At 50.8% G+C, this 15,562-nt stretch overlaps 1 protein-coding gene across 1 annotated transcript; it reads right to left on the bottom strand.

The window, feature by feature from the left end:
• Nucleotides 1–320: 320 nt before the first annotated feature.
• CIBAR2 (CBY1 interacting BAR domain containing 2) lies at nt 321–11,169 on the bottom strand. The gene is made up of 9 exons (XM_061134170.1): nt 11,150–11,169; nt 9,071–9,305; nt 6,914–6,982; nt 6,720–6,821; nt 6,587–6,592; nt 5,670–5,774; nt 2,615–2,728; nt 765–866; nt 321–434 (listed from the first exon to the last, which is right to left on the bottom strand). Exons 1-9 carry the CDS (start codon nt 11,167–11,169, stop codon nt 321–323), a joined length of 867 nt encoding a protein of 288 aa, XP_060990153.1.
• Nucleotides 11,170–15,562: the final 4,393 nt, after the last annotated feature.

Raw genomic sequence — 15,562 nt, forward strand, 5'->3', positions numbered from 1 at the left:
GTGACTTTACCGCACACAGGCAAATGGACCTGAGTTTGATTCGGTAACACACCAAGCTCTCAACATTAACACAGGCTTAAACACACTGGAGCCCTGGTCATAAAACAGGAAATGAGACCCAGTATGAGTTAGAGTGAGAGGTACCCATGTTTACTGAGCACCTCCTGGGCACCTTGGTCCCCAGGGCAGCCTGTGAGCCAAGGAATATGTTCCCTGTTGTACAGATGAGGAAACCGGGACTCAGAAAACACATGACTTGCACACAACAGAGCCTGTGAGGGTCCCGTGTGAGCCCCACCTCCTGACTGGGGATTCTTGTCCTACTGATGGGGCCCCTGTGCCCGTCCCCTGAGGTCCTCCACGGGGTCCTCCTCGGCAGAGTTGTCCTCATTCACTGCTTCCTTTCTCTGGCTCCGTATGGTGCTCTGAGCACTCTAAGTAAGAATAACAGTAACAATAATAATAAAATCATCATCATCACAGCAACAATAGCAGAAATAATAAGAATGGTAACAAGTATTATTTACTAAGTGCTTCAGGTAGATGTGTTCACCTAATTGGAGAGAATTATTCAGCAAGTATGAGACACCCCTCGTCCCCGCACTGTGGTTCCCTGAGTTCGCTTCAGGTGGGTCCAGGTCAGACTCAGGGCCACCCTCCCACCCCGCAAGCAGCACTTCCTTCTCAGACCTGAATTCTCGGCTGGCTTCTGGTCTCTGGTCACTTCACCTTGTCACAGGCTTCACACCCCACCCAGTACTCACCCGGGCAAGAGACCATGGGAGAGTTGGGGACAGGGTGGTGTCCGTGAGTGGTGGCCGAGCATTGTAACGCCCATAAACTCCGTGCATCTTGGCTCTAAAATCCTGTCAGGAGAGTTGGATCTGGTCAGGAAACAAAGTGGTGGGAGCAGGAAGGAAAGACAGCAAAACCAAAAGGCTGGTGCAGAGGTAACTGCTGGGACTGCCACCTGTACCAGGTCCATCTGGGAGCTGTCTATTCTTTATGCCATATGATCTGCAGCAGACTGGTGAGTGGGTATTATCATCACATTTTACAGATGGGAAAACTGAAGTCCAGAGAGGCTAGGTAACGAGTCCATAGTCCCACAAGAAGATCACACTCCCCCCATCACCAAAATAGAGATAAGTGAAGGCATCAAAGCCTGGCCAATCTTCACTGACCGTCCTGTGATGGTTAAAGCTCCTCCACAAATTCTTTTACTTCTCCCATCAGAAGCTGGACTATAATTCTCCTCCCCTTGAATACTGTCTTAGTGACACACTTCTAAGAGACAGAATGTGGCAAGCCTGTCACAAAAGGTGACACAGTGTCCACTCAGCTCTGTCTCTGATGCTCACTCTTGGATCAGCCGCCATGATGTCAGAAAGCCTACGCCCCATGGAGGAGGCATGGGCAGTTATTTGGGCACAGACCCCACTGCAGACCACACAGGGTGGGCCTTGTGGGGGTACAGCTCATGTCCTTTTCCAAGGGTCCCAGCTCGGAACGACTCTGCTATCTTGGAAGTCTTAATAATTACTGAACAAAGGGCCAGTGTCTTCATTTTGCCCTGAACTTTGTGAATCATGTCCTGGACCCAGATGACAGCCACACATGAACCAGGAAGCCTTTGAAACCACTCAAGCTCCAGCTATAGACTGGCTGAAAAGACCCAAGTGACAATGACCCAGCTGAACCCGCCAACCCTAGAACCACAGCAGATAATCATGGAAGATAATCACTGTGCTGCTTTTACCATGAGGCATGGCGCGGGACATTGTAGATAACTCAGAAGGCTAATGTTAAATCTTAATCACATCAGATAAGGACCATAAGCACTTAGACTACATGCAAAGTATAGCAGGCATCAGCCTGGAGATGCTTTTTGCTGTTGTTGATTCATTTGTTTTTAAGCACCCGGGTGATGGTGATACTCACAAATGGTCCATAAAGATGGTGTTGGGGAAATTTTCCACCTCTGGTTCTGTGCCCAGGGGCAGATATTTAAAAGAGTTCATTAAAACCAATCTTCAAAGTTTGAGAAATTACAAAATGTTGCCAAGAAAAACTGATTCTATCAAGACAAAACCAACTACTCGGCCACCAAAGAACTAAATAATGCCATTTGCAGCAACATGGATGCAACTAGAGATTATCATACCAAGTGAAATAAACCAGAAAGAGGAAGACAAATACCATATGATATCACTTCTTTGTGGAATCTAAACTATGGCACAAATGAACCTATCCACAAAACAGAAACAGACTCACAGACATAGAGATCAGACTGGTTGCCAAGGGAGAGTGAGATGGGGGAGGGATGAATTGGGAGTTTGGGGTTAGCGAAGGCAAATTATTACATATAGCATAGATAAACAACAAGGTCCTACTGTAAAGCACTGGGAACTGTATCCAATCTCCTGGGGTAAACCAAAATGGAAAAGAATATTTTTAAAAAAGAACGTATATGTGTGTAAATCTGAGTTACTTTGCTGCACAGCAGAGATTGGTACAACATTGTAGATCAACCAAACTTCAATAAAAAAAAGACAAAAACAACCCCCAATTCAGCCCCACCACATAAATAGGAGATGGGGTGTCTGTGACCCACCTCCAGATCTTTCTCTAGGTCATAGCTCTCCAGAGTCTGGAAGGCACTGGAATACACCTCCACTGCTTTGGCATGGAAGACCATCTCAATGGTCACAAAGTCCGAAAAAATTTTCTGTGGGGAAAGAAACCCAGATCACATAAGTAACGCTGTCAGAAGGACTGTTCTGGGCTCACCTCAGATGTAGACCAACCAGGGGGCAGATCCTAGGTGAGGAATTTCAATATATTATTTCTAATTATTTTTGTTTGAACCGTTAATGCATTCCCATAGTTCAAAAATTGCACAGGGGTTGTTCCAGAAATGTGTGAGGTCTTGGGAACTTTCTGAAGGGTGTCCTTTTTTCAGCTCTTGTCCAGCTGGTCTTCCTCACTCAGCGCTTGTTTCTCTCACTCCAAGGACTGGTGTTTGAAAATTGACAACTACAAACTTTCAGCCTCTATCACCCACAGACTGGAAGTGGGCCTCACAGGATGGGGAGGGGGTGCCGCTGGTAAGACACCGCCAGGTCCACTGGCCCCACAATCTGGTGGACCAGTTTGTCAAAATGTTATTAGTGATAAAGAGTTTTCCTTCTCTAGATCAGATGGTTTGGCTTGGCTCAGTAAACTCTCACAGAGCTCCTGCTGCACGGCTGGCTCTGGTGGGGCTCCTCCTCTGTGCAAGGCCCAGATAAGCTCCTACTATGTGCCAGGCCTGAAGGAAGGCTCCCACTGTGTGTCATGTCCAGCACAGCCTCATTGTGTTTCAGGCCCCAGTGGGGGTTTCTGCTGTGCCGTGAACCCAGCACAAGCACCTATTGTGCACCAGACCCGAGCGGAGGCACCTACTGTGTGTCAGGCCCCTCCTACGTGCTGTGCTCAGTACAAGCTCCCACTGTGAGGGAAGCCTCATCAGGACACAAGCTTGATGTTGGGGCAGGAGCCCCGCAGTTTGGGAACACGCCTCTTCCGGTCACATGGGAAGCACCTTGGGGAGGCGGACCAGAGAAAGCCGCAAAGCCACCTGGGAGAAGAAAGGCCTGAGGCGGCAAAGAGCGGGCTGGAAATTCCTGCTTCCCGCCTCCTCTCGTGCCCTGCCAGAGGCAGTGCTGGCGGTCAGGCGAGGCCTCGTCTGCCCTTCACTGGCGCGTGTCCCCGAGGGAATGACGTTCCCTGTCAAACCTCAGTTTCTTCGTCAGCACGGGAGGGACAGGAGTGGTCCCAGTCACAGAGACCTGTGAGAGGTTCAGTCAGGGCCGCGGCCCTCGACCTGTGGGCGCCTCGTCGACGCCGGCCTCACCTGGAGACCTGTCAGGGATGCAGATTCCCAGCCCACCCGGGGCCCACTGGCTGCGACCCCAAGGCAGGCCCGTCGGCAGCATTTTAAGGCGCCCTCCAGGGGATTTCTGACGCCCGCTTGGGTAAGTGAACCCCCTGCTTGGAAGCAGGGCTTCCGTTCTTTTCTCGGCGTCAGAGTTCATTTGTAAATATTTCATTAGAAGTGTGGCGTAAAACCGACAGAACGGTATTGATTACTTCCAGTTCGGGTTTTCATCTCTTTGGAAATGTGTTGGTTCTGGGAAGTGTCTCTTACAGGTGGAATCCCCCATACTTGAAGGACGCCCGCATCGCCCCGCGTGCTTCCGCTGGCCTCTGACCGTGGAGAATCGTGTGCGCATGCGCTGGCCTCGGCAGCATCAGGTGTTGAATAGGTGCGTGCTGGTGGTTTTAGGTTCTGCCTGCAACGTGCATGCTTGAGCAGTCATTATCAGTGTTTCACTCGCTTCATTCGTTCGTTCTTTCATTAATTTCCCAAAAGTTGACTGAGTACTCGCCGAGTGCCCGGCCCTGGAGCTGGTGCCCGGGACCCAGGAGGGGTCGTAGCAGACAGAGCCCCTGCCTGTATGGGAGGCAGGCATGGAGCGGCGAGTTCTCCCGGACTCTCCACCACCCCATCAAGGGCTCCGCATGATCTGTCTCCCGCAAGGTGTCAGCCCTGTCAGGACAGGGCCTCTCTTGACTGGCTGTGGTGTCCCCAGCCTCAGGCATAGCGCCTGGCACATAGTCAGTGCGTGTTCGACATGTGTTAGATTCACCAGTGAATTAAAGATACAATGAACGCACCCTCACGGATAACTGCGCACCCACCCCCGACCCGAGGGAGCGGAGCAGTGTGTGTTAACAGTTGATCGGACCAGGTCTGAGGCCCAGGTGAGTTTCTCTGAAGGACAAGGAGGTGTGGACTCGATGCAGAGTAATGCCAGAGCTTGGAGGAGGAGGAGGAGGACACAGCCTGTGCAAAGGCTCCCTGAGTTATGAAAGTCCTTGGTGCACGTGAGCTTGGAGTGGTGTGTCCAAGAGGAGGCTGGAGGGCTGGACTGGGGTTTTCCGGACCTTGGGAGGATTTCAGCTTTTCTTCTTGGAACAAGGGAAACACAGAAGGGTGTTAAACCCACACCAGTGACAAATCAGAGCTGCCTTTTGTGAGATTCCTGGGGCTGCAATTTGGAAAATGGATTAAAGGAGGGATCAAGAGTGGGTGCAGGGGCCTCTGTGACCATCTTGCCCTTATAGACCCTGACTCCCTGGGGCCTCTGGTAAGAGCTGGGGTGCTGGGCCTGTCTGGGTGGGGTCTGGGTGGAAGGAGGGAGGCTATGTGTGATTGGGGCTTCACGGAGGAAAGGAAGCAGTCAGGGCGAGCCCTGAGGGTCCTGTGTGGAAAGGCAGGGGCCTGGGAGAGACAGATTGCCCAATTCTCCTGGTGGGCAGGGAGCCAGCCGGGTGTGAGAGGCAGGACTGCCAGTGCTGGCTTCCGGGTAGACAGCTGTGCAGGACAGCTGCCCAAGCAGCCGGCATCTTACCGCCCACGGCAGGATGAAGCCAGGATTTACTGTTCTGGGAGTCAGGGGCCTGAGAATTGGGCAGGCACAAGGTCACACACACACTGTCACAGGGAACACATGTGCACTCACACAGGTGCAAACACAAATACACAGACATACATGAGCAAACACACCAAAGGTCACACATGAGACAGCTCAGAGTACTTCCGACCGGGAACTGACCACCCCTACCTGAATGTCCTTCAGCTTCTGCTTCTGGAAGGTGTCCACTGTCTCCTCCAGCTGGTGGGAGGTGCGGCTGGCATCCACTGAGGCCCTCTGCACACTGGTCTCTGCCTGGCCCCAGAGATAGAAAGTGTCATGGGGACTCCATTCTGGATCATTCTCTGTTCCTTTGCCCTACTTTTGGGCCAGCTGTCCTGTGTAATGGGCATCTCTTGCCAATTTGGTCATCAAAGGAATGGCCAAGTAAAACCACAGCAAAAGGGGTAGCTGCCACTTGGACAGACCCTCTTAGCTGTGTGACCTCAGTCAAGTGGCTTAACCTCTCAGAGTCTCAATGTACTTGCTTGCAAACATGGGTCAGTAATAAGGCCTGCTTTGCAGGATTGTTCCAAGAATGAAAGAGTGGGAGCAGCTGACCTATTACTCTAACTGTAACCTGTTAGGTACTCTACATTTGCTGATAATTAATTCCTGCATGTGGAATGATTTTAGTTGATTACTTTATTGGTTGCTTTGATTGAATCTCTATGGCCTGACTCCATGGCAGGCTTGGCACGTGAAGGAGCACACAGAGCTGAGTTGGGGTTGGCCCGTTAGCTCTCTGTGATCTTGGGCAAGTCACCTTTCTCAATTTCCTCATCTACAAGTGCCTGCCTTCTACAAGCAGTAAATAGGTGACCCCAATAAGGAAGCAGGCTGTGGTGAGGAGTGACTCCTCGACTTGCCTGAGTAGCATTGCTGATGGAACAGGACCCAGGTCTCCCAAGTCCCAACCGATGGCTTTCCCGACACCTCTGACCCTCCCATCCTGAGCCCAGGGCCCTGCGCACACCTGCCCAGGTAGAGCTCACCTTACCATTTTGTGAGTCTGTTCATTACCTGCATGTGAGCCTGCCTTCCTCACACAGATTTGTGACACTCACCTGAGACTGAGAACAGTTTTGTTAGGGATCCAGGTTGACCAGCATCCCCTGGGATGACCCACGCAGCCCCCACCCAGAGGGTGCAGTGACACACTGCCCTGCCCCTCCCCCACCCCTGCCTCGGGATGGATACGATGGTCTGTCTATCCGAGGGGGATTTCTGCCTCAGTTTCTCCAGTTTTTCCAGTTGTTTGATCTCATTGTTCCGGACACTTTTGAATTTCTTGATCTCAGCCTAAGGAAGGAGGAGGGTGGTTTCCTGAGGTCCCAGATCAGCCAGTGTCTCCCTCCCTGTGGCCCTCCCCGCAGCGCCATGCCCTTGCTCACCCGGGTCTGCTTTATTTGCACCCCATAGAACTTCAGGGGGTTGACGACCTTGGTCTCCAGCCTCTCTACCTGGGGGCACATAAACACATACAGTCAGAGCAGGTGGAGCCAGAGAGATGCTGACAGGCTGTGTGGTCCCTTGCCTGCATTTATAGTGCTCTGACTGCATACCCAGGACTGCACATTCGGCCATTCCCCAGCCTTGCGGTTGTGAGCACCAGTCTGGGCTCAGGGCTCTGCCTCCCAAGAGCACAGTTACACATTTCCTCTCGATGAGCCCTGTTTCCTGGCCTGTAAAATGGGTATAAGGAGTGAACCCACCCAGGGTTTCTTAGCAGCTGGGTGGGACCCAGTGCATTTCATTTCTCCAGACTGCCTCAAATTGTCACCAGGGAGGCTGACAGATTCACCTGGAACACAAACTAGTAGAGAATCCAGAGTGGACCATACTGTGAAGCCCCAGGGACTGGCAGGGTCGGCGATGGGGACACTTCACATCCCTGGGTCAGTGTCTGTGTGCAAGCCCAACGCTAGACACTTAAATAAACATTATCGGTAATAGTAACAGTCCAGTTAAAGCTGGTGTGGATTAAGTGCTTACCCTGTGGATGTCACACTAATCAGGCGTGGGGGTCCCTCCAAGGGCTTTTCTTATAACCCTGATCGCCAGCCACCCCCTCTCCAGATGTTCTGACTCAGCAGATCCAGGGCATTGCCCCCAAATCTACCTTCCTAATAAGATCTGAGTCTGGCTTGCCAGATGGACCAGGGGAGCTGGAATCCCCACCCAACCCCTTCCTCCTCCTCCATCAAAGCTTGTGGCTCTTCTAAATGCAAATCTAAAAAAAACCCAATAACTTCCCCAAATACCAAAAGGGAAAGGAACATTTTCCCCTCCCTTTCTATACAGCATTTCTTTGGAAAAACTTGCAGTTGTAGACCTTTATCTGTGCCTTTGAGATGGATGTAAACCTTTTAAAAGCTAAAGAAGCCTCTGGCTGGTTTTACAACCAGGCCAGGCCAGTCATCTCTGAATTGTAAACATCAGGAGGACAGACTCTCCAGGAAGTTTGCCTGGCACCTGGCTCCAGGCTGTACCTACCTGCTTGTTAGAGAGAGGTTTTAGTTTTCTTTGGATAAAGATGATTGGCCAGCCCAGTTGGCCCCCTAATCACCAGGTGGAATTAGGAAGTCCTCTGTGACAGAGGCACTGTCCCCTTCCCTGTTTTCAGGGCATCCCCTCCCTGAGGACAGTCATCTCCTATCTCCAGAGAGTGTGCTTGGTGGGGAGTGAGGTTTCTCTGTTTTTGCCATCACTTATCCAACCACCTGCGACATGCATTGTCTTCTGGTTTAATGCTTATTCAATGGAAAAGCTGTTTCATTTCAAAAGTCTTCTTTACCATAGCAGAGGGGACTTTTTTGGGCTGGCTGGAAACTATTATTTTTATTTTATTTCATTTTACTTTTAATCCCAAACTCCTAGTCCATCCCTAAACATTGATTTACAATATTGCTAATTTTTGCTCTACAGCAGAGTGATTCAGTTACACATTCTTTTCCATTATGAAACATAAGATATTGAGTATAGTTCTGTGCTATTCAGTAGGACCTTGTTGTTTATCTATCCTGTATGTAATAGTTTGCATCTGCTAATCCCAAATTCCCAATCCATGCCTCTCCCACGTTCTCCCCCTTGGCAACCACAAGTCTGTCCTCTATATCTGTGAGTCTGTTTCTTGTTAGTAGATGTTTATTTGTGTCATATATTAGATTCCACATATAAGTGATATTTTATGACACTTTATCTTTCTGATTTCACTTAGTATGATAATCTCTAGGTCCATCCATGTTATTGCAGGTGGCATTATTGGTGTTTTTAATGGCTGAGTAGTGTTCCATTGTATATACACCACATGGGGATTTCCATTTTTAATTCTTTCCTGGACTCCCTGCATCTTTCTTGTCTTGCACAAGCCTCCAGGCTCTCAGTTCTATAAACTGAGATTTGACCCTGGAAGGAGTGATATGCGCTCCTCTGGGGATGTCTTTGTAGGAGATGCATCCACTAACTGTGGACCCCACCAGGCTGCGTCAACCCTCAGACTGCCCCTGCCCCTACCCTGGGCAGCGGGTCCTCCGGAGCGACCCGCTCACCTCAGCTTGCCTGTAATCTTGCACTTTGGCCAAATCCTCAGCGAAGTTCCTCAGAGTGGCCCGCATCTCTGGGTTCTCCGTATTGGCGAAGTTGATGAGCTGTTTGACCAGCTGGTCGGCCTTGTCACGCAGCCGGGCTGTCTTGCGGGTGTAAGCGGCCAGCAGTGAGCAGAACTGGCCGAAGGACTTCTCAGCATTGGTCACCATGTCCTCCATCACCCGCACCTGACTGTCCCTGGGGAGGCAGGGGCCTGAGGGGCCATTTCGGGCAGTGACACCCAGCCAGGTCACTCAGTGACACAGGGATCGTCCACCCACTGCCCTCTTCCTCAGTGGCAGGCCTGGCCCAGGCGCCTGCTCCCCAAGATAATACCCGCAGTCTCTGGGTCAGGCCAGCAAGGCAGATGCTGGAGGCCAGAGGGGCATGGGACTGGTCAGTGGCCAGGCAGGCATGCAAGCGTGGGTTGGTCTCCTAACTTGGCCTTTTGCACTGTGAGATCCTTTAGAGGGGCTTTATCTTCCCCGTAGAGTTTGTCTGTGTTCTAAGCCATCCTGAGGGGCAATGGCCTCTTTTCTCTGAAGTTCCTTGATTCTGTCTTTTTCCTGAGCTGTTGAAATTTTCTGCCTTCTCTGCATCATAAAGCTTTTTATTTTTGGAATTAATAAACTTTTTTTTGGGGGGGTAAATAGTTTTAGGTATACAGGAAAACAGTGGAAAGTACAGAGTGTTCCCACAAACCATTCCCCAGCACATGGCTTCCCCTATTATTAACAGCCTTCCTTTCCAGCAGGACCTCTGTTACAAAAGATGAACCGGTGGTGATACCTTCTTATTAACTAAAGTCCCTCATTTACATGAAGGTTCCCTCTTGGTGTGGTGCATGTCATAGGTTTTGGCAAATGCTCAATGCCCTGTCTCCAACTATAACAGCATCATAGAGAAGTTTCACTGCCCTAAAGGCCCCGTGCTCTGCCCTTGGGTCCCTCCTGCCTCTCCCAGCCCTGGACCTTGTTTGTCCTTGTGGTGCACCATTTTTCAGTACTTATCACTTCCTGTTGTGCAGAGTGGTTGGGGGCGAGGGCTTGCTGACTCATCTTTTATGTGCTGCTAGCCCACGGCCTGCCCATCAAAGGTGTTCCATGAAGAAGTACAGAGTGAGTGAGGACCTGCTGGATTTTGTCTTCCCAAGACAGCTGAGTGGCACAGCCTCAGACACTCGCCTCCCTCTCGCCCCACTGCACCCTCTCCTCATCCCTCATCCCAGGTGGTTGCTGCCCTGGCCGCCTCTGTTTGACCAAACCTCCCAGCCGTGCATTCCTCTAATCATATCTCTAAGGCTGGAAGCTGGGAGGAGGGCTTTTTGTTCTCCTCAGAAACCCTAACTGGTGCAGTGCCCATCATGTGCATGACTCTGCAAGCAAGGTAAATGGAGGCCAGAGAGGTGAAGCACCTTGCTCCAGGTCACACAGCCAGCTGCATTCTCTGTCCCTTCAGGTGGAGTCCTTCGACCCCCTCAATCAGAATCACCTAGGGCACAAGTTAAGCCTGCAGAATCCCAGCTCACCCTCCCCCAGGCTTGTGACCTAGACTCCCTGTGAGTGAGGCCCAGGGGTTACATTTGTAAATAAACATATCATCAGGTGGTCCAGAGTTTGCAATCCCCAGAGGAGCCAGGTGTGGGAACAGCTGGCTAAAGGACAGGCAGGTTGAGAAAGCAGTGATCGAATCAGGCTGCAGGCAGTGGGGTTGGGAACAGTTCCACAGAAGGGGTGAGGCCTGGTAGGGTTTTGAAGCATGAAGGGGTTTCCCAGGTAGAGATGAGCTAGAGAAGTGGGAGTGGACCGTGTGAATTTAGCTACCCCAGGTCTGTGGGCAAAAATGCTGGAGAAGTAGATGGAAGCCAGAATCTGGAAGCCTCCATGGTCCCTTGACCTTGAGGTGGGTGTGGTATGGGCGGGAGAGCATCCTTACACCACCCCCTCAGCAGTCCAGGGAGCCTTGTCTGTCTCAGTTAATCTGGCCCTGAGAACCTGGCCTCCCCGCTCCCTATCAGCTGGGGCCAGCGCGGAGCTGCTTACCTGGAGAGAATGATGTTCATTGTGATCAGAGGCAGCAGCTGTCCTGGTCTTGAGGAATAAGGGCAGGGCCCCAGGGGTCCCCCAGAGCTGGGAGAAGCCACACAGGGCTGGGCACAGCTGTGTGGTCCTGGCTCAAGGGACGCTGCCACTTGATTGCTGGGCAACGTGGCTGCCCACAGTAACCCTGGGAGGAGCCTCTGCTGGTCACCAGGGCAACCTCTCCTGGGGCCAGCCTCCCCAGGCGGAGTTAGGAGGCCTCACCCTTCCGTGCACTGGCTCAGGTAGGGTCTCAGAGAGGCCCCTGCTGTGGTGAAGACAGAGGTTCTTGTGGACCTGGCAGTGTGAGGGCTCCCCAAGAGGTGCAGGGACTGGATTTAGGGCTGCTGGCCTGAGATGCAGCCCTGGGCCTAGCTGTGTTCATGGGTCCTGTTGCTGGGACTCCTCCCACGAGAAGGCTGCCCAGCCCTCCCCAGGCTTCTGAGAGACCTGGCTGCTCAGGAGAGGTGTGAGAAAGCACAGAGGGAATGGGGGGCCTGAGGACTTGCTGCTGAATGGAGGGGAGACATAAGTATGTCTGAAATAGGGTAATCCTCATTTCTGCTGCTTGTTTCCCGCTTGTTACCAACTGACTTTTTAGTTTTATGAGGACTTACTTTTACTGTTAGAAAAGTAAGGAAACAAAGATAACACAAAAAGAAACGGATACAACAGCACACATTAAATTGTACTAAGTAAAATACATTTTGCTAATTGTTAGATGTGTACATTTCAGTGCATCGACATTTTACCTAAAGAAATATGAAGCTAACAACCACAACAGTAACAGATTGGACGGGAAGAGGTGAAGGCAGTAAAGCAGAATGTTGGTAACTGTCACCATGGGGGACCATTGCCCAAGTCTGTTCACTTGTATATGCCTGGAGGTCTTCATAGTGAAGAGTGAGCTTTTTAAAAACGTATATGAAAGTAAGGACTTTATTTTTATTGAAACATAGTAGATTTACAATGGTATGTTAGTTTCTGGTGTATTGCACAGTGATTCAGCTATCAGTTCAGTCGCTCAGTCGTGTCTGACTCTTGGCGACCCCATGGACTGCAGTATGCCAGGCTTCCCCGTCCATCATCAACTCCCGGAGCTTACTCAAACTCATGTCCATCGAGTTGGTGATGCCATCCAGTGGTTTCATCCTCTGTCGTCTCCTTCTCCCACCTTCAATCTTTCCCAGCATCAGGGTCTTATCTGATGAGTCAGTTCTTTGCATCAATTGGCCAAAGTATTGGAGTTTCAGCTTCAGCATCAGTCCTTCCAATGAACATTCAGGACTGATTTCCTTTAGGATGGACTGGTTGCATCTCCTTGCAGTTCACGAGACTGTCAAGAGTCTTCTCCAACACTACAGTTCAAAAGCATCAATTCTTCGATGCTCAGAAATAAAGTGATGTTTATATGTTAATCCCAAACTCTTAATTTACCCCTCCCCTCTTTTCCCTTTCAGTAACCATAAGTTTGTTTTCTGTGCCTATGACTCTGTTTCTGTTTTGTAAATAAGTTCCTTTGTGTCGTATTTTAGATTCCACATATAAGTGACATCATATGGTATTTGTTTTTCTCTGTCTGGTTTACTTAGTATGATAGTCTTTAGATCTGTCCATGTTGCTGCAAGTGGCATTATTTCATTCATTTTTATGGCTGAGTAATATTCCATTGTGTGTGTATGCCACATCATCTTCATCCATTCGTCTGTTGATGGACACTAATGTTGCCTCCATGTCTTGGTTCTTGTTAATAGTGCTGCTGTGAACACTGTGGTGCATGTGTGTGTTTGAATTGTAGTTTTCTCCAGAGATGTGCCCAGGAGTGGGATTGCAGGATTGTATGGTAGCTCTGTTTTTAGTTTTTAAGAAACCTCTATACTATTCTCCGTGGTATCGGCACCAATTTACATTCCTTTCATCAGTGTACGAGGGTTCCCTTTTCTCCACACCTTGAAAGCGAGGACTTTAGAGTCAGCAATGGCACCCCGCTCCAGTACTCTTGCCTGGAAAATCCCATGGACGGAGGAGCCTGGTAGGCTGCAGTCCATGGGGTCGCGAAGAGCGGGACACGACTGAGCGACTTCACTTTCACTTTTCGCTTTTATGCATTGGAGAAGGAAATGGCAACCCACTCCAGTGTTCTTGCCTGGAGAATCCCAGGGACGGGGTCGCACAGAGTCGGACACGACTGAAGTGACTTAGCAGTAGCAGTAGCAGTAAACACAGATTCAGATCCCAGCCCCCAGCCCTGCTGTGTGACCTGGGGCAAGTCACCTGAGCTCTCTGGACAGCAGTCTTCTCCCCTGTAAAATTGGACCATGGCCCTCTTTCCTTGCCTTGTTGTTAGGAGAAATAAGTCCCTGGTGCAGCAGTAAAGCGACAGGGTAGGGCAGCCTCCAGGGCAGTTCCTAGTCTGCCAGCCCATGGTAATGACAGCGCCACTGTGGCTGGACCTGTGCTGGTACCTGCCCTCCCCCGCACCTCTGTATGGTCCCTTTATTACTCCAGCTGTCTCCTTGCATGGGAGCCTAGAGCTCCGGATGGGTCCTGAGCGATGCATTCATGTACCTCGGCTTCTTCCTGTCTGGAGCATGTCACCTCCCCGTCTTCCCCAGGTGGTGCCTCTGACCAGCTCCCTGAGGCTCTACTAGTCACTGTGCGAGTCTTGCCTGTATGATGCAAAGCAAGATGGCTCTGGTCCCATAACTGGGGTCTTAGAAGAAGAGGAAGCAGAGGCACACACAGGGAAGACAGCCCCGTGACAGCAGGGCAGAACCTAGAGGGTTGTGGCCACGAGCCAGGCCTGGCATCCCTCGCTCCCCACACATTGAGAGAAAAGCTTCATTTTCATCCCTGGGCCTCGTTCTGTCCCTGATGTATGCTGTCTTTCCCTCTTCCTCCCTCTCCTTCCTTCCCTCTGTCTGTTTCCAGCTTTGTGAACAACTCATGTAGGTAATTCCTGTCACAACAATAATAACAATACCTGTGGCGCAGCCCTGGGCCCATCCTGCTCTGAGCCCTGCACTGATTCACTCACACACTCAAAAGGGTGGGGTTTTTTAGTTTTCTTTTTTGTTTTTTAAAGTGGGAGTTGGGAGTCAGCAGGACAACATAATTGAGACATGACATTTCACTTTAAAATGCAGCCTTTTCGGTTAGCTGACTGTGATGGTCAGTCTTCTGTGTCTTCTTGACTGGGCCCTAGTGTCCTGTGGTTTCCTCTAGCACACATGCATGGGTTGCTGGGAAGGCCTTGGTGTATGTGGTGGGCATCACAGTCCTTAAGTAAATGACCTGACCCTAGATGATTGGAGGGGAGAGGGGAGGCTTCACCCAGTCACTGGATGATCCTAAGAGCAAAAGTGAGGTTTCTTGGAGATGGAGAAATCTGCCTCAAGCAGGCAGCAGTAGCTTCTGCCAGAGTTTCTAACCCACCCTGTGGTTTTCAGGCTTGCCAGCCCCCACATCATGTGAACCAGTTCCTGAAAATATATCTCCTCATACATTTGATTGATTCTGTTTCTGTGGACTCCCCAGCTCTTTTAGGACCAGAGGAGCACGAAAGGCTACAAAGCCATTTCAGGTTTCTAGGGCTCCTGGAAGATGGAGGGATGTATTCAGCAACAACCACCAGAGGGCAGCAGAGACCGCGCCCCCCCCCCCCCCCCCCCCCCCCCCCCAATGAGGAATTCCCACGTGGTGGGCAGAGTGGGCTGGGACCTCAGGAAATGCAGCAGAGGAAGCACATGCCTTCACGCAGGATGGGAGAAGGAGCCGCGGGTCAGAGAGAAAGGGCAGTGGGTCATTTATGAACTTTAAGAACTTTAAAGAACGGAAACCCTTCTAGAAAGGGCCAAACAGAGACATCTTGTGGCCAGAGAGAGAAAAGCCAAGAGACTGAGCGGTAGAGGCTGGGGCACAGACTCCTTCATTGCCTTTGGCTGCAGGGGCAGGCGTGTCTGTGTCCTTGAGAAAAATGGCACGAACCCTGTGTGCCCCTTGTTTAGAGCCCATGACCCTCTCACTCTCTCTCTTTGCTGTAATTTTTTTTTTTCCTCAGCTGCATGAGAGCCAGTTGTAGACATCCTGACCCTTTGCCCCCAAATGCAGTGTGCACCTCCAGAGAGCACATACGTTGTCTTGCCAGAGCTCATGTGACCTTCACACACAGGAGAATGGGATGCCGTGCTGCCATACAACGCTCTGCATCATCATGCTTCCCCAGCTGTTCCACCAGTCGCTGGCGGCTGGTTTCCTGCTGACGCGGGTGTGTTGCCATCCCTGCTGAGTCTGTTTGCTCTCACTGATTTGAGAATGGCACCCCAGGCATTTTCCTTTTAGGATATGGTCTTTCTGTGTGTAACAAATAATTCCTGA

Source organism: Dama dama, chromosome 4, assembly GCF_033118175.1.
Source record: "Dama dama isolate Ldn47 chromosome 4, ASM3311817v1, whole genome shotgun sequence".
NCBI lineage: Eukaryota > Metazoa > Chordata > Mammalia > Artiodactyla > Cervidae > Dama > Dama dama.

Coding starts and splice junctions, on each gene's coding strand:
- CIBAR2 (XM_061134170.1), bottom strand. CDS start 11,169: ATGAACATCATTCTCTCCAG. Junction 6,983..9,070: donor AAGATTACAGGCAAGCTGAG/GTGAGCGGGTCG, acceptor ATGTGCCCCCAG/GTAGAGAGGCTGGAGACCAA. Junction 867..2,614: donor ACCTAGAGAAAGATCTGGAG/GTGGGTCACAGA, acceptor CTCTCCTGACAG/GATTTTAGAGCCAAGATGCA.